This window comes from Puma concolor, chromosome D1 (genome assembly GCF_028749965.1).
Source record: "Puma concolor isolate L17-30 chromosome D1, mPumCon1.1.hap2, whole genome shotgun sequence".
Taxonomy (NCBI): Eukaryota; Metazoa; Chordata; class Mammalia; order Carnivora; family Felidae; genus Puma; species Puma concolor.
The window spans coordinates 35,867,939-35,895,750 of record NC_141676.1 but is presented as its reverse complement, the minus strand read 5'-3'; the positions used below and the strand labels follow the sequence as shown (position 1 = coordinate 35,895,750).

Below are 27,812 nucleotides of genomic sequence, written 5' to 3'. Positions count from 1 at the left end.
CCTTAGTCACCTACTCTATGCAAAATATTGTTAAATGCTTTATAGTCATTCTTTCAATGCGTATAACATATGGGGTGTGTACAATTTTTATCAACATCTAAAATTTTTGCAGAATGGCTAAGTCACCTGGAAAGACTACCTAACCTGAGAATTGTGGAAGGGGAGTAGTTAAGACAGCTGCTCATGCCCTTAACCACAGTGCAGTCTATATGGTTTTGTTATGTCCCTCTGTAAATGCCTTTAACATGTTGTTTGATCTAAGTCACAAGGTTCATGAACCCAAAGCACATTTTCTTGGAGTATTATAAATATTAGAAAGCCGGAGGAACACGTAGTGGCAAAACCACACAGCTACCAGGCAAGTATTGATGAGCAGAAATAAAGTTAAATCCAAAATAATAAAAATAAATAAAACTTCCATCACAACGTGAATCTGTGCACCCAAATTCCAGAACACATAAGAAACCTAGTGGTAAGAATGCCAGTAAGTAAAATTAACAAATAAAAATCAGTGTAGATAATATTATTTTTATGGAAGAGCTTGGTAAGAATGTGTGTGTGTGTGTGTGTGTGTGTGTGTGTGTGGGCGCACGCGTGCACGCATGGTTAAGAGACATGGATAAAAGATTGACAGCCTAAATATGTGTCAAATAAAAGTTCTTGAAAAGAGAGGAGAGTATGATGTAGATGCAACAGTTAAGTCTGAATATATATTTTATAATGAAGACGATTTTTTGAAAAAAAACTTTAACCTTTGTTTTTGAGACAGAGACAGAGCATGAGTGGAGGAGGGGCAGAGAGAGGGAGGCACAGAATCTGAAGTAGGCTCCAGGCTCCGAGCTGTCAGCACAGACAGTGCACTAGGGTTTACTTTTCTCCATATCCTTGCCAACATTTGTTTTCTCTTCTTGTCTTAGAAGTGAGGCGATAGATATCTCATTGTGGTTTTGCTTTGTACTTTTCTGATAGCTACTGATGTCAAAAACCTTTTCATGTACCTTTTAGCCATTTGCTTGTCTTCTTTGGAAAAACTTCTATTCATTTCCTCTGCCCATTTTTTAGTCAGATTTTGTGGTTGTCATTAAGTTGTATGACTTTCTTATTCTCCCCACAGAATACTGCCTAAAATGTAACTGCTAACAAAACCTAATGGAGGGGTGCCAGGATGGCTTAGTCGACTGAGTGTCTGACTTCGGCTCAGGTCATGGTCTCACAGTTTGTGAGTTTGAGCCCCACTTTGTGTTTGCTGTTGTCAGCGTGGAGCCCACTTTTGATCCCCTGTCCCCCTGTCTCTCTTTCCTTCCCCCTCTCAAGTTCTCTCTCTCCAAAATAAACATTAAAAAAAAAAAGCTAATGGAGGTAAACTTTAGATTTAGATTTCAAATCCAAAATTAACTTTTCCTATTTTATCTTTCTAAAAAGTAAATCTGCTCGTGTCACTTCACAAGCCCATTCAATGCCTTGGCTTCAGTGGCATACGAGCCCCATGGGGCTAACCCCAATGTACCTCTTTAGTCTTGCTTTTCTACTCTTTCACCGGTACCTTATGCATGATGCCACAGGCATCATTATAGTTCTCGTGCACATATCCTCCCCTCTCTCTTGCCTCTTCCTGTTATTTAGCTGACTCCTTTACACAGCTCAAGACAGCTCAGTGTCACTCCCTGAGTAGCTGCCTCTCCAGAGCCTATGAGTGCTACCATCAACCTCCTTCATGGATTGCCAACTCCTTGAAGTGCGGGATTGTTTTAGCCCCATTCCTAGTACATAAAAGGTATTTATAAATGTTGACAAGAATATTAATGCTTTTTTCATAAAGTTATTTCTGGGGTGAATGACATTTCATATATTTAGCCACATTTTTTAACCCATCAGAATGAGAGCTCTCTGATAAGGGAGGGGAGTTATTAGTGACAGCAGAAAAAAGTTCCATTTGCAAAGGAATTATCTATTTTAAAAGAAAAGTCAGCCATATAAAGAAATACCATTGAATATAATGACTTCCACAATAAACTTTTGGGTTATTATTATTATTATTATTTTTTTATTTTTTTTTTTGAGAGAGAGAGAGAGAGAGAGCACGAGCACAAGCAGGAGAGGGGCAGAGTGAGAGTGAGAGGGAGAGAATCATAATCTGGCTCCACACCCAGTACAGAACCCAATGCAGGGCTTGATCTCAACAACTGTGAGATCATGACCTGAGCCTAAATCAAGAGTTGGACGCTTAATCCATTGAGCCACCCAGGCACACCCACAACAAACTCATTTATCCATAAATCAGAGCTCATTGGCTAGAAACTTACCTGCCATCTTCTAATATGTATATATATGTTTATATTTATTTACATATATAAAATATTTATTTATATATTTATATTTTATTTGTGGTGTTGAATCCCTGAAACTTCTGGAGTGCAGTCCTAATCATCAAAAAATATTTTTCCTCTTTTATTTTTACAAGATGAAGTGAGTTTATTGAAGTAATAAGAGCTAGTATTTGTTGAGTGCTATGTGACAGTCACTGTTATAAGTGTTTTGCTTATATCATCTCATTTAATACAATCACCCATTAAATTGGTCATGATAGTTGCCTAAGTGTATGGATGAGAAAACAGGTATTATCAGTGGTTACAAGATACATCTAGAATTACATATCTTATTAAACAGTGGAATTCAAGTACAGTTGTTCTGTCTCAAGAACCCAGCAACTGTGCTTTATTATATTCATACTATTTGAAAAGTGATCTTGCAGGTATGAGATGAGCGTGAGAAGCACACAGAATATCTAATTAATCAACTCTGTAAGTTGAAATGTCATGCAATTATCTCTTACCTGACATCAGAAAAAGTCATTAGCTTATGTCTCTCATGTCACAGTCCTGAAGATGCAAGAAATCTAAGAGATGACCTAGAAATTTTCCATTACTTCACATATATTGACACATATGTCTAAAGGTTAAGTGATTTATACTAGATATTAGAGATAGTCTGGTGCTAAGCTAAGAATAAAACTCTCATGAAGCACTCTTAAATTTTCTAACAAATTAGAGCCAACATCAGTGTCACATCCTCTTCCTGAGTTAACCTCAATGAGGAAACCTATTAGCAATTGTAAAACTTCTGTTACACCTGCAACCAATTTAGAATTCAAGTTGGCAAGGCCAACACTCAACTGGAATATCTTCCATCGCTTAGATGATAGCAAAATTGTCTGGTGGTTTTATTTAAAAGTTTATAGAATGATCCTGTTATTCACTTCTACTCAATTTTAAAGCTTTCTGTGAAAAAATAAATCTCTATTTTTAATTTAATTTAATTTAATTTAAGTTTTAAGTGTATTTATTTATTTTGAGAGAGAGAGAGATGTGGGAGGGGCAGAGAGAGAGATGGAGAGAGAGAGAGAATCCCAGGCAGGCTCCCCACCATCAGTGGAGAGCCCATTGTAGGGCTTGAACTCACAAAGTGCAAGTTCATGACCTGAACCAAAACCAAGAGTTGGAGGCTTAACTGCCTGAGCCACACAGCACCCTGAAAAATATAAATCTTTATTAAGTTGCAATTCATTTATATACAGATTAAATGATAGCATTATTTCTTAACAGGATGATTCAGAAAAAATATTAATCAGAATATTTAGTTTGAAGTGTCTTTCTTGCTACGTACATGATATTTTCACATAATTCTCAAGAGAATGGCTTTAAGTCTTTTTGACAAAAGATATTTCAGTTGTCTGAAGACCTACATTTACACTATGATATAAATAGGCTTTTGGCCTTTTTTGCCATTATCAGTTTGAAACTATTTCATAGACAATTTTATCTCTCTCTTTTTTGAAATTATACGTTTGTCTTCTGTGTGTCTTAGAACAAATAGAAGGGCCACATATACATTTCTTATTTTCCCTAGTTTTTCTACAGTTAAGCTTTTCTAAATGGGAGAAAAAATTCTCCCCTTTATTGACCTCTTCACCTCTTATTCTGAAATAAGAACTCTGGAATAACAATCTTTAAATTTTAAAGAGCATCAATTGTAAAATGACTTAACTTTCTTGAGGGAGGTAAACCATAAATACTAAATGAAAAGTTCACAGTGTTCTAGACTGCATCCTGATTTCAGAAACAGTGAGAGGTAAAAAAAAAAATACATCTAAGAACTAATAAAACAAACACTCATGATTTAAATTTCAGTGCAGTATCCCATCCCTTTCCTGAGATGTCCTCAATAAGGGACTCTTGTAAAATTTATAAAAATGTCACATCTGCTAATATTTTAAAAGCAAAGTATTTAGGGGCACCTGGGTGGCTCAGTTGGTTAAGCCTCTGACTTCGGCTCACAGTTTGTGAGTTCAAGCCCTGCGTTGGGCTCTGTGCTGAAAGCTCAGAGCCTGGAGTCCACTTCAGATTCTGTATCTCCCTCTCTCTTTGCCCCTCCCCTATATTCACCCCCTTCTCTCTCTCTCTCTCTCTCAAAAATAAATTATAAACATTAAAATAATTTTTTATTTATTTATTTTTTTTTTTAATTTTTTTTTTCAACGTTTATTTATTTTTGGGACAGAGAGAGACAGAGCATGAACGGGGGAGGGGCAGAGAAAGAGGGAGACACAGAATCAGAAACAGGCTCCAGGCTCCGAGCCATCAGCCCAGAGCCCGACGCGGGGCTCAAACTCACGGACCGCGAGATCGTGACCTGGCTGAAGTCGGACGCTTAACCGACTGCGCCACCCAGGCGCCCCTAAAATAATTTTTTAAAGCAAAGTATTTATGTTACATATTACCCCTAAACTGTATTGTTTTCCTTAATATGGGATATAAGATTTCCAATTACAAAATGACTTACTTGAAAGAGCACCCCCATTCTCTAGCATTTTAAGAATATATTTAAACTGAAACAAATGTGGATCTCAGTCAGATACAGTGGTTTCTGAACAGTCAGTTTTTGGAAATTCTAGGAGATACTTGCCACAGTTAGAGCAGTCTCTGGTTTCATTTTGAATTTCACTGCAGGTGATTTTACTTTTGGTTTACATTTAATTGCATTTTTGAGATATTAACACATGTTTTTGGCTGCCTGGAAACAGTGGTATCTACTTTTTTTGATCTAGAAAATAACAATATAAACACATATACATAATTTATTATATTTGACAATCCTAAGTGGTCCGATGATGGCTTTTTCACCATGAAAATTCATCGAGAACTCATCAAGTCACTTTGTAATTAAGTATAGTGATTTACAGTTGTCTCAATAGGTATATTCTATCTTATAATCATAGATACCTCCTCTTAACTTCGGTGTTACCTTCTTTCTGAGCCTTATTCCCCAGGCTTTATTCTGCCTGAAATCTTCACAATAGATTCATGTTTTGCTTGATTTGACCATTATTGGTTTTTATTATTTACAAACAAAAATACCTCTTAATACCTAATTTCATTTGAAAGCACCATGTAAAATTTATACTCATAACAATTTTGGATTTTTTACATTTACCTATAGAGCGATTATAGAGATATACTAGACTTACATGTCTTTTTGTTTTGTAGCCTAGCATATTTGGTGAGTTTGAGCTACCATGTAAACTATACTGAAAATGTGATGTGTTAAGTTACCAGCCAAAAGTTAAAACTAGATTAAACAGATCTATGTATTAAGAAAGATATTATGGGGGCACCAGGGTGGCACAGTCAATTGAGCCACCTGACTTTGGCTCAGGTAGTGATCTTGTGTCTTCATAAGTTCGAGCCCCACATTGGGCTCTCTGCTGTCAGGATAGAGCCTGCTTTGGATCCTCTGTCTCCCTTTCTGTCTGCCCCTCCCCTACTTGTGCTCTCTCTCCCTCTGTCAAAAATAAATAAACATTTAAAAGATTTAAAGATATTATGTTACTATAATATTTGAGTTTGAGATTTATCCTGTAGATAATGGGAAATGTTAAATAACATTTTTAGGCAGGGCTGATATATATACAACCTGGGTTCCCAAGAAGACTGTAGATATTTGTTTCATGCCACCCCAAATTTGTACAGCATCCAGTTGGGAGGCAGTCCCTAAATAGGTAGTAAGCAAGGTCTGCCTTCCATTTAGAAAAGGCAGAATAGGGGCACCTGGGTGGCTCATTTAGTTGAGCACTGGACTCTTGATTTCAGCTCAGGTCATGATCTCTGGGTCATGGGATTGAGCCCCGTGTCGGGTTCCATGCTAATTGTGGAGCCTGATGGAGTCCGTCTCTCTCTCTCTCTCTCTCTCTTCTCCCCCTCTGTCCCTGCCCCCTGCTAACTCTTTCTAAAATTAAGAATAAAATATTTAAAAAAATAAAAGGCAAAATAGATGGCCCACATCCTGATAAGCTATTGCATTAAGCGATAGATGTCAGCATGGTTATTTGGATGTTCTTCTTTGCTACTCTGAATCGTAAGGACATGATATGATTATGTGATCATGTAAGGTAGGGTGGACAGAAGGATTTGTTTGGTGTCAAGAGGGCAGAGGGCTGGTGCTGGTAGCATGTAATTGAAACAACCGGGAGTATCCTACCTTCACAGGTATGAAGTAGGGAGAAGGGCCAACACTATTACCAAGATTCAGTAGTTCTCTCTCCATACTCATGTGTTCTTTTTCCAGTGTTAGGTGTACTCTCGTATGGGTGACGTGTTTTAATCTAGTAATGACACTCAGCCTCTTTTTCCTTGATAAGTCTTGAAAATAAAAGATTTATATTAGTGTCTCATCAGTAGTGATTACGTTACTTTACCAAATCTGGACCAAGACTGTTTGGCTGGGCTTGAGCTTGATCCTTTTCCTTGATGGAGTGGTAGAGTTAGGGTCACGCCAGCTGCATGGAATTAGCATGGAAAAATATTTCTAATAAGAAAAATCAGATTGTGGTTATTAGAATAACGGATAGCAGAAGTGTGATGGCAGAAGGAACAGATAGTTGAACATTTGATGACTCTGGTAATCTACTTTTCTTCATATTCCCTCAAGTTAGGCATAATCATAATTGGATCCTTGCATCTTGGGTGTAATTATATGTGTACCTTGTTTTAGATCTTGTGAAAGCATCATTAGGTTTGATAGGGATGAGATACATTAGTTAGAGGGTGGATGAAACAACACAAGTCTGCTTACCAAACTGTAAAAAACAGTGTTCTCAATGCCAGAATGGTATTAAGCCATGATGACTTCTGGAATTAAAGAAGTATGATCACTAATCACAAGTGGAAAGGTTAAATCAGTGAATTGTCTGGGAGTCAGTATTCCCTCTTCAGTGCTCTGTGCATTCCATGTTTCTGAAGAACATGCCATCTGAGAACAATTTTACTATGGACGTTGACAAGCCTCCCTTGTGTCCTGCAATTGGCCCCTTTGTGGGTGATCATGATTATTATCCCCAATTCTGAGTATATTTCAAAGAGTGAAATACTCTAATTCCTAAGCTTGAGAAATCACATGTAGCTTAATGGAAACATATTACTTTAAACACTTTACACAATTGCCCAGAATTATCAACTGTCAGTGTAGACAGTAGATGTGTAATGTAATCACTGCTCATTTTGGGGCAGTCACAAGGGTATCCGTGTGGAAAAGCAGCAGTCCCCCCTGTGCAGTTCCAGGTGCATTGTCCAGGGCCATCATAAGCATTTCCAGTGAAATAATGTTCTATTCATTGCTTTATCATCTTTGAATTGAACAGAATAAAAGGAAGGGAGGGGGAAAGAAATAAGGAAAGAAAGAAAAAAGGAAAAACGCTTTAAGTGAAGGTGCCAACTTGAAATAGTATAGACCACTGAATTGTAAATATTAACTGCATTATCACGCCTAGTAGACTTACTCAGATGTGGATGGTTTGTGTTGGTACATATATCTTCATATCCAGTACATTCCACCTGTCTTGTCTCAGTTATACTTATATTAATTTAATTTTTATTTTACTATTACTTTTTAGTGCACAAGATTTCATTTTATCATCCACCTTGTGAGCTATTACACAGGAGCAAGTGGGGTGTGTGTGGATGGGGAACATTGACAGCAGGGACTTCCTGAGTTGTCACAGGCTAAGTGCCATTCTCACACTGAACACAATGCCATCTACTAGATTGCAGAGATGAATGATATTGGAAAAATGTATCATTTTGTCTGGAACAGTTTGTAGGGAGGTCCTGCTGCCATGTCACAGACCAAGCCTTGTCTTTCACCTCCAGCTTATCTAAGATGCTGTGGATATCCATATGGGTGTCTCCAATGATTTTGTGCTTAAAAGAAAGCTAATATTTCCCAGAGGTCACTAACAGTGAAAGAGCTTAAAGGAAGGGTAATATTGTTCATGGAATCAGGTGGGCCCCTGTGGAAGCCAAATCATGAGCAGATTTGGGGAAAAAAGAATTCTCTTCCTCAAACCCAGGTTCAATAAAAGAACAGATTTCCTCTTTCTGGAGACTGACTTTTTTTTTTTTTTTTTTTTTTTTTTTTTTTCACTTGCAAGACTGGCACTGGCAGGTCCAAGATCTGGGGGGAAATACATTTTCTTATAGTGGCTTATCTGGGATGCAGGTTGAAGGGCAATCCTGTGTTTCCGGCTGTCAGGGCAGAATTCCAGTCCTCCTACACAGCAGGTTCCTGAGGATGGACAAGGTATCAGTCATTCTGGAGGAGAATTGGGAAGGACTCATACTTCCCATTACGTTGAGGCTGTAGAACCATGTGTCCAGTGGCATAGGTGTGAGAGTAGTCAGGCTCTGGGAAGCTGGAACTGTCTGGGGAGGGGAAATGCCATAGCTTTCCAGACTGAGTAGAAAAGGTCCCCACCACGGACACTGGATACTGATCCACAGCCACAGGACCAGTCCCATTCAAGCTGTAGTTGGTGGCAGAATATGCAAAAGATACTCCTTGTGGTTTGGTCCACTGAGAAGAGAAACGCCACTGACTTGGAGGCACGTTGCTGTCATTCCTCAAGATCACATCTTCACTCTGGCTCTAGGGGCTCGATCCCTGGGGGCTTGACATGGCTAAGAGCTCTGGAAGTTAGTCTCTTCCACCATGCTGCTGATGTCCCCTTGAAAATAGATGAAAAAGGCACACCGGAAATTCCACACAATCTTCATAGGTCCCTGCATGTTCACAGCAGTCTTCCCTCTTACTCCCATGGCGAGTGACACAGGTGACACCTTAATTCCTGACCGTCACCTGAGACAGCAAGCCACTCCGACTGGGCAGTGGTGTCCTGTGATGGCCAGAGTTGCCTGACCCACTTTCAAGCAGTTCAGTCTTAGTTTTATTTTTGTAGATAATTTAACGTTTTATTTTGAAATAAATTTTGACATAGAAAAGGGCATACTAAATCAGTACAGAATGTTCTTGTGTATCTTTACCCAAAACCTCTAATACAACATCATACAGAGTGATAATAATATAATTATTAAACCAGAAAATTAGCATTAATACAATACTATTAAACAAACTGTAGACCTTATTTAAATTTCATGTCTTTCCACTAAAAAACTATAGCCATTAAAAAGATGAAAAATCTGGGGCGCCTGGGTGGCACAGTCGGTTAAGCGTCCGACTTCAGCCAGGTCACGATCTCGCGGTCCGTGAGTTCGAGCCCCGCGTCAGGCTCTGGGCTGATGGCTCAGAGCCTGGAGCCTGTTTCCGATTCTGTGTCTCCCTCTCTCTCTGCCCCTCCCCCGTTCATGCTCTGTCTCTCTCTGTCCCAAAAATAAATAAACGTTGGAAAAAAAAAAAAGATGAAAAATCTAAGTATAAGTATGAAATCTTTAGACCTAGTGAAGATACTTTATCTACAAAGATAATTCAGGAAATCAAAAAGGGAAAAATAGGCCATTGTATGATAAAAAATTAAGATTGCATATGTCAAAAGTATAACTGTACAGGAACAAAAGGAAAACTAGGGTATGTTTTAACCTATAGTCTGAGCAACATTGCGAAGTTAGAACATCAGTATGTGTCCCCTCATTATAGTTTACAAGCTTTTAAATATAGGAATAATATATATTAAATTATTTTAAAACCTCTAATCTTGTGCTTTGTGTATGATGAATACAAATATTTACAAGAAAACATTACTTGAGTGAAACAAGTTAACTCCTTATTTGTGTAAACTATTTCACAGTAGTAAAATTCTAAGAAATGAGCTTTTTGGAAATGAGCTTTTTAGAATTTTAACTCTTTGCTAATGAGAAAAATTAGACAAAGGTTTCATTCAAACTGAGGCAGCTGTATCCCCTCTCTGCATGACAGGAAAATAAAATAGGAAACAATTTGTTTCAATGTTCAAAATAAGGTGGGAATTGTAAGTGAAGAACTCTCAACTTTAATGTATTCATTCATTCAGTTATTCATTCATTCTGCATAAATTTTGTTCAGTTTGCTCACGATGCTCATCAGATCGACGTTCTTTAAAGTCATTATGCATGAGATGTACTTTAGCACTAAATGGTTTGCTCCTGCAGAGACAGTACAAAATCTGAATCCAGAGGGTTTCAACAAGATTTCTGTTCTCCTTTACCCTGCCTGTCTAAAAGTACCTCACTTACCAGGACAAAGAAAAGCCTGAACATAATGAGGCAGGTATAATTGAATACCTGTAAGGGTTTAGATTCAGATGGCTAAGAACACATGGCTTCTATGTCAGAAGTAACAAACATTCATCTATGAATCAAGGTCAATTATGGTAAGTTAAAAGGGTAATCGTATCTGTCCGTACTCAAGCCCAGCAGAGAGAGTACACTTAGACACTTATGAGGCTTAGAAAAAGAAATGGCTTCTGAACATCCAGAAGCCCTCTAAGTATAATGCACAGTCCTCCAGAATATAAGAGGTTTCAAAAACTATAGTCTTAAAAGGGAATATAGACCCTGATGCATCTATGACTAGATTATACTAGGGTCCAAGGTGACCAGCATCCAGATGACAGTAGGAAAAGAAATATTTGCTGTTTAGGGGCACTTGGGTGGCTCAGTCAGTTAAGCATCCAACTCTTCGATTTCAGCTTAGGTCATGTTCTCATGGTTTGTGAGTTTGAACCCTATGTCTGGCTATATGCTGACCACTGACCATGCAGAGCCTGCTTGGGATTCTCTCTCTCCTCTCTCCCCCTCTTTCTCTGTCCCTTCCCAACCTATCAGAATAAATAAATAAACATTATAAAAATACTTGCTGTTTAGAGATGTACTCTCAGAAACTAACATCTGTTGTAGATTTGAAACTAAAATTATTTTATAACATACCATACATAAATATAATAAAACAGTATTAAATGTAAGGCCAAATAAAGTTCTACCTTTTTATTTTTTATTTATTTTTTTTAAATTTTTTTCAACGTTTTTATTTATTTTTGGGACAGAGAGAGACAGAGCATGAACGGGGGAGGGGCAGAGAGAGAGGGAGACACAGAATCGGAAACAGGCTCCAGGCTCCGAGCCATCAGCCCAGAGCCTGACGCGGGGCTCGAACTCACGGACCGCGAGATTGTGACCTGGCTGAAGCCGGACGCTTAACCGACTGCGCCACCCAGGCGCCCCTGGTTCTACCTTTTTAAATAAACATGTTACTACTAATACATCAACATTTTAATTGAATTAAAGAAACATTATTTTACATTACAGATTATACTCAGTTTGTACAAATATATTACATCTCATATCATGAAGGACTTATCCATGAACAGAGAAATGCAGCTGACATGTTTAGGAATTATTAATGCTTTATAATTTCTCAGCAATACACTATGTTTCTTTCATCAGAATAAAAGCTTGAAGAACAAACTTTTGTCAGGAAACAAGCTGTGTGGCATCCATGCAGAAGAGGTGAGTAAATTTTCTCTTCTAGATTCAACAAAATAGAAAGTGCCAGAATATTAGTGCCAGGTTTTTCTTTTAAAACCCAGATACCCGGAGACTTTTCTTTCACTAACACAAAGGAAAACATCGGAATAGGAAAATTAAAACAGATTTTTAACCTTAGATATTTTTGGATGTTTTTGACATAGCATAACCAAGAACAAAAAAAAAAAAAAAAAAAAAAAAAATTAAAAGCCCGTTAGGCATTACTTCCCTACAGTGATTTTATGGATTCCTTCCTTAATTGGATTATCAGGATTTCCTTAATAGTGAATATCTGAAGGTCCTTGAATTTTTTTGTTTTTAACCATCTATGTGATGTCTGCAAAGTTTTGCAATAACAATTAAGTGTCAGAAAGAGGATCCTGGGGTTGACCATAAATCTTAAGGAACAAATACATTCCTCAGTTCTACTTGCTAGGCAGGAAATTTGTCTCATGCATTTCTTAGGGTGGGGTGTGGAAAGTCATTCTGGTTAATCCAGATTTAACTAAAATCAATTTCTTATACTCCTGGTCTCCCAAATCCGTCTGTGATATAATCCCCTATTTAATGTAGTTTAACCCCTTTCCCAAAGCGGTTAGAAGTAAGGCACAGAGTTGGTGAAATACCTCTATAATCTTCTAATGGTGGACTCACATTTTTTGTTCCAATGAACTTTTCCTATTATTATCACCTTATAGCAGGAGGGATAGGGAAGATTACCTGATGACTCATAAGAATTGCTTTTTAGGACTCCAACTAGGAAGTAGTGATACGTGTTTCATTGTACCATATTTGCCAGACCTAGGTCACATGCCTAGCCAAACTGCAAGGCGTCTGGACAATGTCATTAGGTTGGTGGTCATTAGGTTGAGATAATTTTTTAATAAACCAGGTGAGAATACTTCCTGATGGACGTGTAAAATGCATCACTCTAAACACTCAAGTTAGAGTCTAACATGAAATATAAGAACCCATTTATAATGTCTTTCCAATAATGTTGTGCATGAAATATGAGTATAAATTTTCAATACATGGAAAAGAAAGGTTGATGCTTTATAAATGAATAATCAAACTGAATCTCTTGTAGATATGAGCCAGTGTAGTGTTTCTTTCATTACACTTTTCTATTTGAAGAGTATGCTGCTTAATTTGCTATGATTCTAGAAATATTACATGTGTAATGTGCAGTTTCTGGATAGGTAAGCAAGTAGAGCCAATTTTTGAGTAAGAACTATGTTGACTCTGTGGATTGAAACTATATTCTGAGATGGTTGCCAGGTTCCCGGGGTCCCCCAGCACTCATGAAAGAGAGATGGCTCCTGGGAGACATTGCCTATAGTGTTTAGAAACAAACAAAACAAACAAACAAAAATCCAATAAACAAGCAGCAACGTCAATCTGGGCCTACCTGTTATTTTTTAGCCCCTTAGTTCATTAATGAGTCATTTTAAAAATCCATCTCAATTCCTTAAGACGATATATTATATCTACATTTTAATTTATGAATTCCTAGATGGTTCATATATTAGTATTGCATAATGTTGAAATAAATTTATTCACTTGACCTATCTCTATTTATTTATGGGACATAATTTAGAGTTTAAAATTCTGGGCAAAGAGGGAGACATGTATATTTTTTTTTTCTGTCACAAAAACACTTGCAAAGAACATGGTAACAGATGTAATTATTTGTATTACCACCACCAAAACAAAATAGTAACGTCCTCTATCAGTTTAGAAGCTAAAAAGGAGCTTGTCTTCTAAATCAGTGACTCTAAACTATTTATAGGTACATAAATATCCACATCCCATTGACACATAATGGCTGGCCAATGTTTTAATTTGCCAGCGCAGAATATTGAAAAGAGTGGAGGCTACTACCAATACCATTGTCTTTACTGTTATTTCACGAAAGAAATGTTCTTGGACATGAATTGTAGAAAAGAAAAACCTCAGAGACTAGCTGAAATATTCTGTCATGGCCACCTTCTTTGTCTTCACCTTCTCCGTTTTTTATTTTACTTACAATTGTTCTCACAAACTTAATTTTACTGTGGACTTGTGGACTTTACAGGCACCAGGATGTCAAATTACATTTAAAATCATTAGTATAGTTTTGGGGCACCTGAGTAGCTCAGTCGGTTAAGTGTCTGACTTTGGCTCAGGTCATGAACTCACGGTTCATGGGTTCAAGCCCCATGTTGGGCTCTGTGCTGACAGATCAGAACCTGGAGCCTGCTTTGGATTCTGTCTCCCTCTCTCTCTCTGCCTCTTCCCCACTTGCTCTCTCTCTCTCCCTCTCTCTCTCAAAAATAAATAAACATTTAAAAAAATAAAACCATTAGTATAGTTTTAAAAATTACTAAAATTCCCCAATATGGTAATAGCCCAGTGGTTTGAAGATTATCCCTCTGGCAATTCTAATTTTTCAAAATGATGCCAGGAAGCTAAAGGAAAATACAGTGTCATTGGGGTTTTAGATCAATGTGTATTATAAAATGCATGCACCTGAAATGTACTTATTCTTACTTTGTATACCTTCATCAGATCTTTTGATAGGATTTTGCTTTTTACCTCACAGAACATTAGAAGATGGCTGGAATATACAACGCAGAGAAGTGATGAGTGACCGTGATGAAAATTTCTAAGACAAATATTTCTAAATAACCTTAACTAAACTCAGGAATTCTAGCTGTTCTTGCTCAGTGCAGAACAAAGATGTGTAGGCTTTTATTATAGTTCCTGAATGAATCACTGCCTAACACAAAAATTGATGTTTTAATAATTCAAGTTATGAATAAAAGTTTAAATTATATTCTGTACATTCAGTATAAATATGCATTAAAACAAACACCCAAAATGGTTAAAATTAGTCCTTTTTGACACTTTAAAAATAGAGCATTAATTATTTGGAGGGGTAGGAGTGAAATTGGGCATGGGTAGTAGTCATTTCCCATTCCCCATTGATATTGGTCAACATTAGATTGGAAAAATAAATAAAGTCTGTTGACCTAAGAGACTATCCTGTCTTGTTGATGAGCCCCAGACAGTAGATGGGAACAGTGGGAGACAATGGCAATCAATTGTGCATTTGAAGTTGGAGAAGATCACAGAAATGATTCTTTGCTGGAATCAGTAGCACAAAATTAAGGGTAGCCATGAACAAACCTGCAAATGAAGTTAATGTAACAAAATGAAGTTAATGTATGGAGAGGGATAAGGTTTCTGAAATACCATTATCTGGGGTTACTTAGGGAATTTTGTGCCAGGAGACCAGAGTTATAATAAATGTAGAATCCTGAAGTAGAAGTATAAATTCAGGGGACTGGGAGCTTCAAGTGAAAGTTTTTATTCTTAAACCATACACCTGTAACAATGGCTCTTTATCTTCTTATGCATTATATCATGCACGTCACTTTCACTAGTCCTATCAAGTGAAAGAGGATGCTTTTCTTATGGAAATGGAAATTAGTAGCTAGTTTGTAAGCAGACAAATCTTTACTTCTTCTGGGTATGGAGTTTAACTGCAGAGTTGTGAATTATTAATGTGTCAAGAAGCTGGTTCTTCCTGCTTCCCTTCCTCCATCCCCCTGCCCCTCTCTCCCTCATTCTCTCTCTATTTCAAATCACCACTCTCCCCACTTCATTTTTCCTCTCTCCCTTTTTCCTTGTCTTTTCTTCCTTTCCTTTATCTCATTTCATTTTATTTTATTTTTGTTCTTTCTTATCAACTTCCAGATTCAATAGATCATGAAATGTCGTTGGCTCATGATAGGGATGTCTGTGAAAACTGTTTCTAATATTAGAGCCTTTCAGTGGTGTACCACAGACAGCACTTTTAAGATTGTGCTCTAATTGATGGTGCCTCCAGCATTACCCAATAATTTAGGAATTATACACCATAACATAGCTCCCACTTGGCAAACTCTACTATCTCGCGTCATTAGACATGTCCTGAATATAGTAGGAAACTAAATAGTATAGTTGCAGTTGGTTCAGTGAAAGACGCATGTACATTCAATGTAGCTTTGAAAATTATAATATTTAAAAAATATGTGTGGGCTTTATTTCTTAAAAAGGACCTTCATAAAGAGGACCTTAAAGAGGATCTTGTGCTTAGTATGTACTATGGCCAGCTACTTTTGAAATTGAATTTTATTGAGATATAACTTACCTACAATTCATCCCATTTAACTTTACAGTTGGATGGATTTGATCGATGTATATCAAATCAAATGTTAAACATATAGAACATTTCTATCATCTTCAAAGTTTTCTCTTGCTGTTTTATAACCTCTACCACAAACCCGCAGCCATTGTCAACTACTAGCCTGATTTCTGTCCTTCTCCTTTGGTCTTTTTTACAATATAATATAAATGGCATTATACAAAAGATAGCTTCTAGTGACTGGGTTATTTCACACAGTATAATGCTTTGGAAATCCATGCACACTGTTACATGTTTCAGTACTTAATTCATTTTTTTAAATTGCTCAACAGTATGCTAGTACTTCATGATTGTACCAGAAGATGTTTGCTGTGCACCAGTTAATGGGCATGTTGCTTATTTCTACTTTTTGACTATTACGAATAAAGATACTATAAACATTTGTGTTTATGCTGTAATTTCTCTTGTACAAATACCTAGAAAGCATTGCTGTATAATGCAGTGTGCTTATGTTTAACTTTATAAAAAACCACCAAACTGTATCCCAAAGTGACTATACCATTTTACATTCCTCTTCAACTCTTTTACTATTTTTTCAGTTATCATTCTTTATTTGACGATGATAATCCATTTGTGTTTGTGTTCTCCTACTGAGGAATCAGAACTTGTCATTTTAGATACACAAAGACAAATACCTGAGGTCCTCATGTTAGACTATTTGAAATTGCATCTGTGCTGGAAGAATAGGAAGGCATGATCATCATCTGTGGCTCACCAGATATATATCCATAGGGTAGTCAACCATGTCTGCTGAGAGAAATGTCCTTGTCATAAAGCCCTTTTATATTTGGCGTAGTCCTCTCAAAAAGTGCCTTCTTCTGCAGAGCAAACAGCCTTCACCTCAGCTTCCTAGCTGCTTTCTTTACACTCTGTCACATTTGCTTGCTGCCCTCCCTTTGGACATACAGCAAATTCAAACTTGGTTGTCAACTTAAATTTACCCTTATTTAATCTTAAAAAATAAGTAACTGCAACTAAACAGTGAAAACTGTAGCCTAGTTATACATAGGTATATCCAGCATCTAAAATTGAATTGTTGGACATGCTCTGGTGTCTAAAGTGTGTGTGTATTCTTTTGTGGGGGGAGATGCTAGACAGAGAAACGATAAACTACTTTCTTTAAATAATGCCTTTAAAAAAATACGGTTCCTATTGTGTGACAACTTTACTCAAATAAAAAAATTAAATGTTAAATGTCAAATAAAATTTCTACCCAAAAAAATTAAACACTATGGTTCCTTTGCACAGGCTTTGGTTTTCTCTTCCTGCCTGGACTACCTGGATGTCTGACTTCGAAAGCAGAGATTAAGCTTTTGCTTGACTGCAAACTTTATTCTTGTACAGTTTAAAATCATTTTAATCTTCAAGTTTGAAAATATAAATGAAATTAAGGAACTAATCTATGTTTCTGTTCTTGCAGTCAAAAAAAATCCAAGCTCAGCTGAAGGAGCTTCGTTATGGGAAGAAGGATTTATTATTTAAGGTGAGAATCTTTCTCCCTTCCCCCTCCACCAACCCAATAAGTGAACTATAATATTATTTAGCTTACATTTAATTTCTGGATTTTTATAAGAATTATAGCTGTATTTGACTGCATTGAAGATGTTTTCATTTTCTTGCCTTCTTAATTAACGGAGATAAATGCAAATATGATTTCCTGGGTACATTCTTAATCAAAGGTAGGCATCATTTCAAAGTATTTAAAGTCTCTTTGTAACCTTCGATTACTTTAATTCAATATTGAGGAATACTGTATTTCAGAATATTTACATTAAGGAGAGCATAGATTGAGTGAATATCCAGAGATGAGAGATCCACTGGCTATCTACATTCTTGACTTCCAGAGGCCCCTGCATAAATCTCTTTTTTACTAAGAGTCTTCCTATTTAATCATTCTTAATTGATTTTCATCATTGATACTTTTTTTTTACAAGACTATCAAGTCACCATCTGTGTATAGATAGACATCTACCACAAACTATGGACTAGTGTCCCCCCAGAGATATCCACTTGCCAATTCCTGGAAGCTGTGAATATTATACTTTATGAGAAGAGAAACTTTACAGAGGTGATTAAGTTAAGGATCTTCAGATAGGAAGGTTATTCCAAAATATCCAGGCAAGACCTAAATAGAATCATGCAAGTCCTTATCACAGTGAAATAAGAAAGCCTAAACAAGAAGGTTGTGCGATCACAGAAGCTGGAGGAGGAAAGGCAATGTGAAAGATTTCCTCCCTATAGCCTCCAGAAAGAACCAGCCCTACCAACACCTTGATCTTAGTCCCATAAAATTTATTTCAGACTTCTGACTTTCAGAACTGTCTGTGAATAAGTTTGTGCTTTTTTAAGCCACTGAATTCAGGGTAGTTTGTTATAGCAGCAAGGTGAAACTTAAACAGATACTTTCTTTTATCTCCCTTGAGCAGGGGGAGACAAGAGGCAAGTGTTGTGCTTGTGGTACATGTGCATTTCCAAACGCAGTAGAGTGATGGAATATTAGGCTGGTAGGAGTAGGAGTAATAATTTGCTTGATAAATAATAAGTACGAATTACATTTTGTGTAATATTTTAAAAAAATATTTTCATTACAATGATCAGCCCGATCTATAGGTGCTAGGTTTAAATTAAAGGGAGATAGTTTCTCATTTTATTTAATGATTGAAAAAACCTAAAATTTTTCCAGTGAAAACAATAAGAAATGACACATTTCCCTTCTTCAGCCCCTTTACTTTTGGTTCGGAGTCAGGGGAAGGTAGTCCTATTATGTCAGCCAGTATTTATTAAAAACTCATTCCATGTGAGGCATGAATCTGGACATATCTTGCCACTGACTCTTACATGAATATGCTACTTTCCTTTTTTTTTTTTTACCTCATTTACAACAAGATATTCCCCTGCACACCAAGAAAAATCTGAATTAATTCTTATTAATGTTTATAGATCCCTGCCTCACAATACTCTGTTCATTTTATGTGATAAGTAGATAAAAGTATAAAACCCAAGGCACTTGTCTTTCATATTGAGACTCGAGCTCAGGGCATTTTAACTCTTAATTTCAGGTTGGCCTTAGCTTTTTGTAAGGTCATCAACAATAAATAAATTGTCAACAACAGTAAATAATTGAAACTGGGAAAAAATAAATAAAACGTATGTGCATGTCTGTGTGTGTGTGTGTGTGTGTGTGTGTGTGTGTGTTTTCATTTGCAGAGAAATTTCTCTTTCTCTGTGAATTAGTTTAACTTAATAGTATCAGGACTGTAATAAAACAAATCCAAGCTCCCTGGAGCTGATAGGTTTTAGGTAGGAGGCTGAGAAATTTATGTAAAGATAGATCATGTAAGCTTTTTAAACTTTTTGAATTTAATTTCCCAAATTGAAGAAAATTTGGGAAAAGAGATTGAAGAGATCCAATAATTTTCAGTGATTTACTTCTTCATAATATACCAGTTGTTGAATATACATTAGTAATTTATCAAATTTCAGAAAGTACCGATATCAGGATTTGTTGAAAATCTTTATGACTTGAAAATGAGACATTATTTGTAAGCCTTTGTCACTTTGAAAGAAGCGCTTGTGTATCAAATCAGGTGAATTGTGTATGACCATGAAGTTGCCTAAGTTAGAATGCCTTTAGTGTATACACTCTCTAAGGTGCTGTGTACCAGCAAGAGTTTTGTTAAATAAGATAATGAGAGGTCTATAAACATGACACTTTTTGACTTATTCAGTAACTAAACAATGTCAACAGGCCGACTTTTTTTTTTGTTTGTTTGTTTTTTCCTACCGTTCCATATCTCGGTCATCAACTTACTGACTTATTCTAAGTTTTGATCCCTCATTATATATGATAGTAGTTAAAGATTTATATGCTCCTTTGTCCAATTTTGTACAAAGTCAGAGGAGAAAAAGGAAGGGGCAAGCGCTTGTCCTTCAGTGTCATAACTTTCATAAGGGAGGAGAATTTTTTAAGATGTTTCTCCAAACATGATCATGCAACCGTGCAAAACAAGTGAGACCTTAGTGTTTTCAGCTTCCATTGTGAAAGTATTCATTCATTCATCTTAATGGCATTCACTCATCTGATTTGCCTATTACTATATCAAGAGTGTACATTTTAGGTCTCATATAAGCATATACTGAATGAATAAATGAATTCATACATACACGTGTATATACATATGTACATACATAAATAGAGGTGTCATGGCAGTACATTGTAGAAATTCATGTATGTAGTCCCAAAGGGCATGTGACTACATGCACCTTTGAAAATGAACCCACAGAATATCTTTGGTAATATTTTGCTGAACTCAGAGATGAGTAATAGAGGATTCTATTTCAAGTAGGTTCCCTGAAAATCTGTTCAATTTTGAATAGATTTGATTGTTTTTATGAAAGACAGTCTTTGAAGAGCAATGAGTACTGCTGAAACACTTCAATTATGTTTTAAAAATAACGGCATGTGCTGACAATTGTCAGACATGTTGATAAATACAGTGTTCTTATTAATGTTTGAGAACTGGCTTTTGATTAGGAAGGCTGCCAGAGGTAGTACACATTCTCTACTAAAGGAAGAAGTGAGGCCCTGCTGACTGTTAGTTACCCTGCCTTGAGTTACTTTTTATCCTGATTCCGCTTGGAGATGATATTCTGTGGAATATCTACTTTCCATTTTGCTGCTCTATTTTACTTTTATATATACAATTGTTTAGTTTCAGAAGTATTATTTTCTCACTTAAAACCCATCACTCAAAACACACAATAGTTTGAAATATTTTATATTTCTGTTTAGTTCCTTTTATATTAGGCATAATCTGCCTTATGATTATATTAGTTAATATAGAGTTTATGTTATCTATTCTCCTTTTTCATGTAATTTTAAAACATAAAACATCCTTTATTTCTTTGTAAAATCTAAATGCATAATATTTCATATGTATTCCAATAGTGACTTAACTTTAACCTTATAAATATTTGTGCATCTGTGTATTCATATATGTGTGTGTTGTGATTTAAACTTAAACTATGATAAAAATTCTGTTGTTATTTTTAACTTGAGGTATATATTGAACATATATATAACTATAAAATAATTCACCAAAATTATTGAACAATTTTAATGTTATTGACACCTAGTACACTGTTTTTGAGTTTAGAACTTTTTTTTTACTTTTTTTAAGGAATAATTGATGAATGTAATCATATATATTTAAAGTGTACAACATGATTATTTGATATTCATGAGCCTTGTGGAAAGATTACCAAGATCAAGATTATTAACACATTCATCACCTCTGATAATTATTTGTGTGTGTGTATGTGTGTGTGTGTGTGTGTGTGTGTGTGTGTGTGTGTGGTGAGAATGATTTATATCTATTGTCAGTAACTTTAAGTTACACACCATGCTGTACATTTGATCCTCAAAACTTATTTTTCTTTTCTTTCTTTTCTTTTCTTTTCTTTTCTTTTCTTTTCTTTCTTTCTTTCTTTCTTTCTTTCTTTCTTTCTTTCTTTCTTTCTTTTTACTTATTTTTCTTTTAAATGCAAATTTCTAAGCTTTGATATCCTTCACCCCATTTCCCTTGTCTCCCTGCCCCTGGCAACCACCATTCTATCCTGTTTCTATAAAATTGGCTTGTTTTGTTTTTGTTTTATTTTGTTTTGTTTTGTTCAACATATTCCATATGTAAGTGATACCATCAATATTTGTCTTTCTCTTAGCTTATGTGGTTGGCTTATTTCACTTAGCCTAGTACCATCCAGGTCCATCTATGTTGTCACAAATGTCAAGGTTTCTTCCTTTTTTATGGCTGAATACTGTTCAATTGAGTGTACCACATTTTCCTTACCCATTTATCCACTGAAGGACATTTAAGTTAATTCTATGGCTTGGCTATTGTGAATTATTCAACAATGAACATGGCTATGCAGGTACTCTTCATGACACTGATTTCATTTTTTTTCAGATGTATACACAGAAGTAGGATTACTGCATCATATGGTAGTTTCCTTTGTGTATACATATATTATGTATTGTGTATAAATATATAATATGTTTCCTTTATAAAAATTATATATATGTTTCCTTTTTGTGTATATATATATATATATATATATATATATATATATATATATATTTCCTTTGTAAAAATTATATATATATGTATGTTCCTTTGTGTATATATATTTAAAAATTATACATATATATAATTTTTATGCACAACATAGTGATTTGACAGTTCTATATATTACTCAGTGCTCACCATAAAAAGCTGTTCATCTTTTCATCTCCAAGACTTATTTATTTTATAACTAGAACTTTCTTTTTAATTTTTTAAGGAACCAAGATACTGTTTTCCATAATAGCTATACTAATTTACATTCCCATCAACAATGATAAGGATTCCCTTTTTTCCACATCCTTCCCAACATCTGTTATCTCTTGTCTCTTTGAAAATAACAATACTAACAGGTCTTAGGTGATATTTCATTATGGTTTTGATTTGCATTTTCCTAATGATTGGTGATGTTGAGCACCTTTTCATATATCTGTCGGTCATTTTGGATATTAAGCCCTTATCATATATATGGGGTTTGCAAATATTTTCTTCCATTTTGTAGGTTCCTTTTTCAATTTATTGATTGTTTCCTTTTAGTATAGCAGTTCTTTAGTTTGATGTATTCCTGCTGGTTTATTTTGGCTGTTGCTGTCTTTTTTTTTTTTGTCTTCTTATCCAAAAAATCATTGCTAAGACCAACGTCAAGAATCATTTTCCCAGTGTTTTATGGTAGGGATTATGTGGTTGCAGGTCTTAAATTTAAGTCTTTAGTTCATGTCAAGGTAATTTTTATGACTGATAAAAAGATAGGGGACCGGTTTTATTCTTTTGCATGTGCCTGTCTAGTTTTCCCAGCATCACTTATTGAAGAGACTGTTGTCCCCTCATCGTGTGTGTGTAAAGCTATGTGTTGGGACCTAGGGAGCGGTGTTCAGAGCAGCAGCAGCACAGTCTTGGCACTGACAGGCCAGAACCGTCACCTGAGACCCAGGGGTGGGCCCTCAGGGCACCAACTAGGTGGTCCTCAACAAAGACAGATCAGAGCCAGGACGTGGGAACTTGGAAGGCACGTTCCAAGCAGTGGCAGCTCTGGTCACATTTACGGCAAAGCACTGGGGCATCCCAATCCCAGAAAGTGAGGTTTGGGGACCCTGAGGGCATGTCTCACTGCAACAACAGCTCCAGCCATGGGGAGGAGATGTAACAGCAGGGACTCTGGAAGGTTCTGTCCTCTGGGATCAACACTAGAGAAGACTATGGGATCCTTGGTAGCAAAGGCTACAAACTTCCACAGTGGTGAGGCTGGCTGGGGCCTCTCCTGTTCTCCCTTTTCCTGTGGGGTGAAATCCCTCTGTGGGGATTCCTCCTGGCACTTAGCTGCTCTGGACTGGGGGTGATGGGGTGACATAGGTAAATCCTTCCTATGGTTTTCTGTGTGGCCATCCTCAGTTTTTGAGTTTCACAGAGTTTTGGCTGCTTCTTCACTGTAGCTCACAGCTTTCCTCTAAGCTATTTTCATCTGTTCGTAGTTGTTTATTTGTTGTTATTGTTGTTTTGTTCAGGAGACAATTGTTGGGACCTCCTAGCTCCCCATCTTGCTGAGGTCACCTCTCTTAAGAAAATTACAACAGTTGACTCTACCATCAGTACAGTAAGAAAAAAAGAAATGTTGTGTTTAATTAAAACTTCTGTAGTTCTGAGTATTCTTATTAAAGAAACAAGAATACATAGGTAAGTAAATATATTAGTCTGCTCAGGCTGACATAAAAAAATATCATACACTGGGTGGCTTAAACAACAGAAATTTATTTTCTCAGAGTCTGGAGGCTGGAAATTCTGAGATCAAGGTCTGGCAATGTTTGGTTTCTGGTGAGAGTGCTTTTCTTGGTTGGCAGACAGCCAGCTTTTCACTGTGTCCTCACAGGGAGAGTGACCGAGCTGTCTGGTGTCTCTCCTTATAAGGACGTTAATCCCACCCAGACCAGGTCCACACCCTTATGACCTTTTTTAACCTTAATTACCCCTTCAAGTAGTTAGGACTTTAACATAGGAATTTTAGCACTGGGGGGCGGAGGCACAATTCAGTCCACTGTTGTAGTTAAGTAAATAATACCCACAATAAAGCAGCAACAAATTTTGTTGTTTGAGAGGTTATAAAAGGAAAATTGCTATTTTAATTTACCATAAAATGATTGGACATTTCATGTCCTGTAAGCTGACGAATAGCTGTAGTCTAGGTAGAAAGCTTCTTGCACGTACATTTTGGTCATGACAGGTTTCCTTAACTGACTTTCTCCATGTGGAGACTGACCTGTTTTTGCCTTTGCTGAAGGTTTTGTTCAACCTGTCGTTTTGCTAACATTTGGCCTTTTTAAATCATAAGTATAACATCAGTCCTTATTTAATATTGTGCTTGTAGTATGTGTATATTTATATAAAATAAAGCATGGCATTTTGTTGATAAATATGTCCAAAATATGTTTTTTAAAAGAATTTTACTGCCTCTAAGTGTGTCATTTTGTATCTATAAAACAGAAAATCTTGAGTAATAATAACAACTGGCATATACTAAACACTATGCATTTGTAAGAGATTTTGCTATGTGTTTTTCTTTTTTTTTTAATTTCTTGAGAGAGAGAGAGAGCATGCACATGTGTCTGCAAGAGAAGGAAGGGCAAAGGGAGAGATAGGGAGAGAATCTTAAGCAGGCTCAGCACTCAGCATGGAGCCTGACTCAGGGTTCAATCTCATAACTGTAAGATCATGACCTGAGCCAAAATCATGAGTTGGCCACTCAACCAACTGAGCCACCCTGGCTCCCCGTTATGTGTTTTATATGCATTATCTCATTTACTCCTCAAAACAATTTAGGTTTATATGATGTATTGAGGTATTGGATATGTGTGTATATGTGAATATGCATATACATTCATATATATATATATATATATATATATATATACACACACACACACAGAGACATACATATATATACATACATACCGTAAGGTGTGTGTGTGTGTGTGTGTGTGTGTGTGTGTGTGTGTGTGTGTGCATCTGCATATAAAGTGAGGCCTAAAAAGTTAATGGTCTTCACTATAGTGTATAACTGAGGAAGGAGTCCCGTCTATCATATATGTTCATATTCAGGGTCTATGTCAGTCTTCTTCCTCTGCCTTTTATTGTTATTGTTTTTCTTTCTCTCACTTCCTGTGGTCTCCCAGTGGGTAGCTCTTCATTTGGTTGTGTGTCTACTTTCTTCACTACAAAAAATCCTGTTTGTTTTCCTACTGCTTACTAGTTGTAGCACATATTGAATATTCCGTCATGCTTTGTCCTCTGATATTTATGAACTCTTTGTCAATGTCCTGACCTTAGGTTTCAGATGGACACAATTTGGTCCCAATATTCATCCTTTTCTCCATATTCTAATATTCTGAGACATTCAATTTGTATGCATTCTATTTTTTTATTAAAAGAATTACAACATTAAATTAGATTTCCACTGAGTTATACTGGTTTTGTGATTGTTTCTGTTATTTATTGAATAAAAACAATTTAATAATATCGTGTGTCCTTCAGTGTTTGAAGTAAAGTGGCAAAATGATCAAATTACTGCCCTCAAAGGGACTATATATATATATATATATATATATATATATATATACACACACATATATATATGTAAAAGGGATTATATATATATGTATATATATATATAAGAAGATAAACTATATATATATATATTTATATATGATTTATCTTCTTTTATTTGAGTATAGTTTTCATACAATATTGCATTAGTTTCAGGTGTACAACATAGTGATTCAACTTGTCTATATGTTACGCTGTCTTAACCACAAGTGTAGCTACCATCTGTCACTATACAAAGCTATTATAATACCATTGACTATATTTCCTATGCTGTGCCTTTTATTCCCATGAGTTATTCATTCCATAACTGGAAGCTTGTATCTCCCACGCCACTTCACCCATTTTTCCCACCCTCCACACCACTGCTCCCTGACAATTATCAGTTTGTTCTCTGTGTTTATAGGTCTGATTCTGCTTTTTACTTGTTTGTTTATTTGTCTTTTTGGATTCCATATTTGAGTGAAAGTGTATAGCATTTGTCTTTCTTGGTCTGACTTATTTTACCTAGCATAATATCCTCCAGGTCTATCCGCGTTGTTGCAAATGGCACGATTCCATCATTTTTATGGCTGTGTGATACTCCATTGGGTGTATATGTGTGTATATATATATATATATACCACATCTTTCTTGTCCATTTGTATACCTATGGACACTTAACGTTGCTTCCATATCTTGGCTATTATAACTTTTAAAGATCACAAGTGTTGGTAATAAAAATTGCTAGAGATTTCAGCTGTTCACTTAGATTTTTACAAACTTAATTTCACTTTATGATTTTTCACTATGGAAAGAAACAAGATAGCCTTTTCATTTAATTCCACAAAAATAGGAAACAGGATGAAAATCACTGTGCCTTATATATATTTAATGTTTGATACATTATCGCATCCTCATGACAACCCCTGTCAAACAGAGAAGTTGGGGGATCCATCTAACAATGAGGGAATTGAGACCTTCAGAGGTTTAACGATAAAGGCCACCAAAATATTTATTTAAAAAGCAAATTTGTTAACAGATTGAAACCATCATAGTAGATTCATTCATTCATGCATTCATTTACTTAAAATTGAACTGACTTGTTTTAGAGTATCATATCAAGTATATTTGACTTGACAGAGATTTATAGTTATTACACTGATAATTATTTCATAGTATATATTTATATCATTGTATCAACATTCTGATATTTATTGCAGCAGATTTCGTGACAAACCAGATGTATCCATTCCTCTGAAACTCAGATATCAACATGGCATGTGTTCTCATTGGTATTTTCTCTAGAAATAAAATGTGCCCAACTTGATATCCCCACTGTTGTCTGCTCCTAAAAGCAGGGACATTGCCACATGAATTTCCATGTATGAATGCCGGATTATTTTCTGAAGATTTGAGTCTTCTCTAAGAGAATGTGTGAAGCAATTGCCCCATAATTTTTAAACCCCTGTGTAATTTAAGGTAATTTTTGTGCATCTGCCTCTCATTATCTTACATTTATCACATTTATGTGTTAAACCATTTTTTAATGAGCAAAAGCATTTTTGGTGCCAATTATTTGTTACAAGTGTCAAATTATCTCCAGCTAAATGAGCTTTGGCCCTAAAATGTAGGCACCATGCATAAGGTGTGATAAGGGTTACTGGTTTTACTTTCTTACTTGATTTGACAAACTTTAAGGTTTTCAAAACACGTTCATTTGTGGCTTAAAATAATTTTACAAGTCAGTCGGGGCAGGTAATAATATCACCTTATCCTGAATAGAAAAACAAAGCCTAGAGATGTTAAAAGACTTGTCTGAAATCATAAAACTAGGAAGTGACAGTTTTATTCTAATCTCAGTCTTTGACTCGTCTATATTACATTGTTCCCAGTTATATTCTGTTTCTTAGGGCTATTTATAGATTATACTTTCAAGAAATATTTTCTAATGCACTGAAAGATTTGAAGGCCAAACGTGTATAGCTGTAAATATAACTTGATGACAAAAACAAACAAACAAACAAACATCGGTTGGCAACTAAAACT

General features: G+C 35.9%; 1 protein-coding gene and 1 pseudogene across 5 annotated transcripts in view; one reads left to right on the top strand and one right to left on the bottom strand.

Moving 5' to 3' along the window:
- The window catches only part of LUZP2 (leucine zipper protein 2), a 505,584-nt gene that overhangs the window by 352,412 nt on the left and 125,360 nt on the right, over positions 1-27,812 (top strand). For all 5 annotated transcript variants that reach the window (XM_086677799.1, XM_086677798.1, XM_086677797.1 and 2 more), the window contains exons 6-7: positions 11,766-11,828; positions 17,495-17,557. In XM_086677799.1, coding sequence (XP_086533925.1) covers positions 11,766-11,828; positions 17,495-17,557 — 126 coding nt within the window. The remainder of the gene's footprint in view (positions 1-11,765; positions 11,829-17,494; positions 17,558-27,812) is intronic.
- LOC147576592 (transcription cofactor vestigial-like protein 1 pseudogene) lies at positions 8,330-9,146 on the bottom strand (annotated as a pseudogene).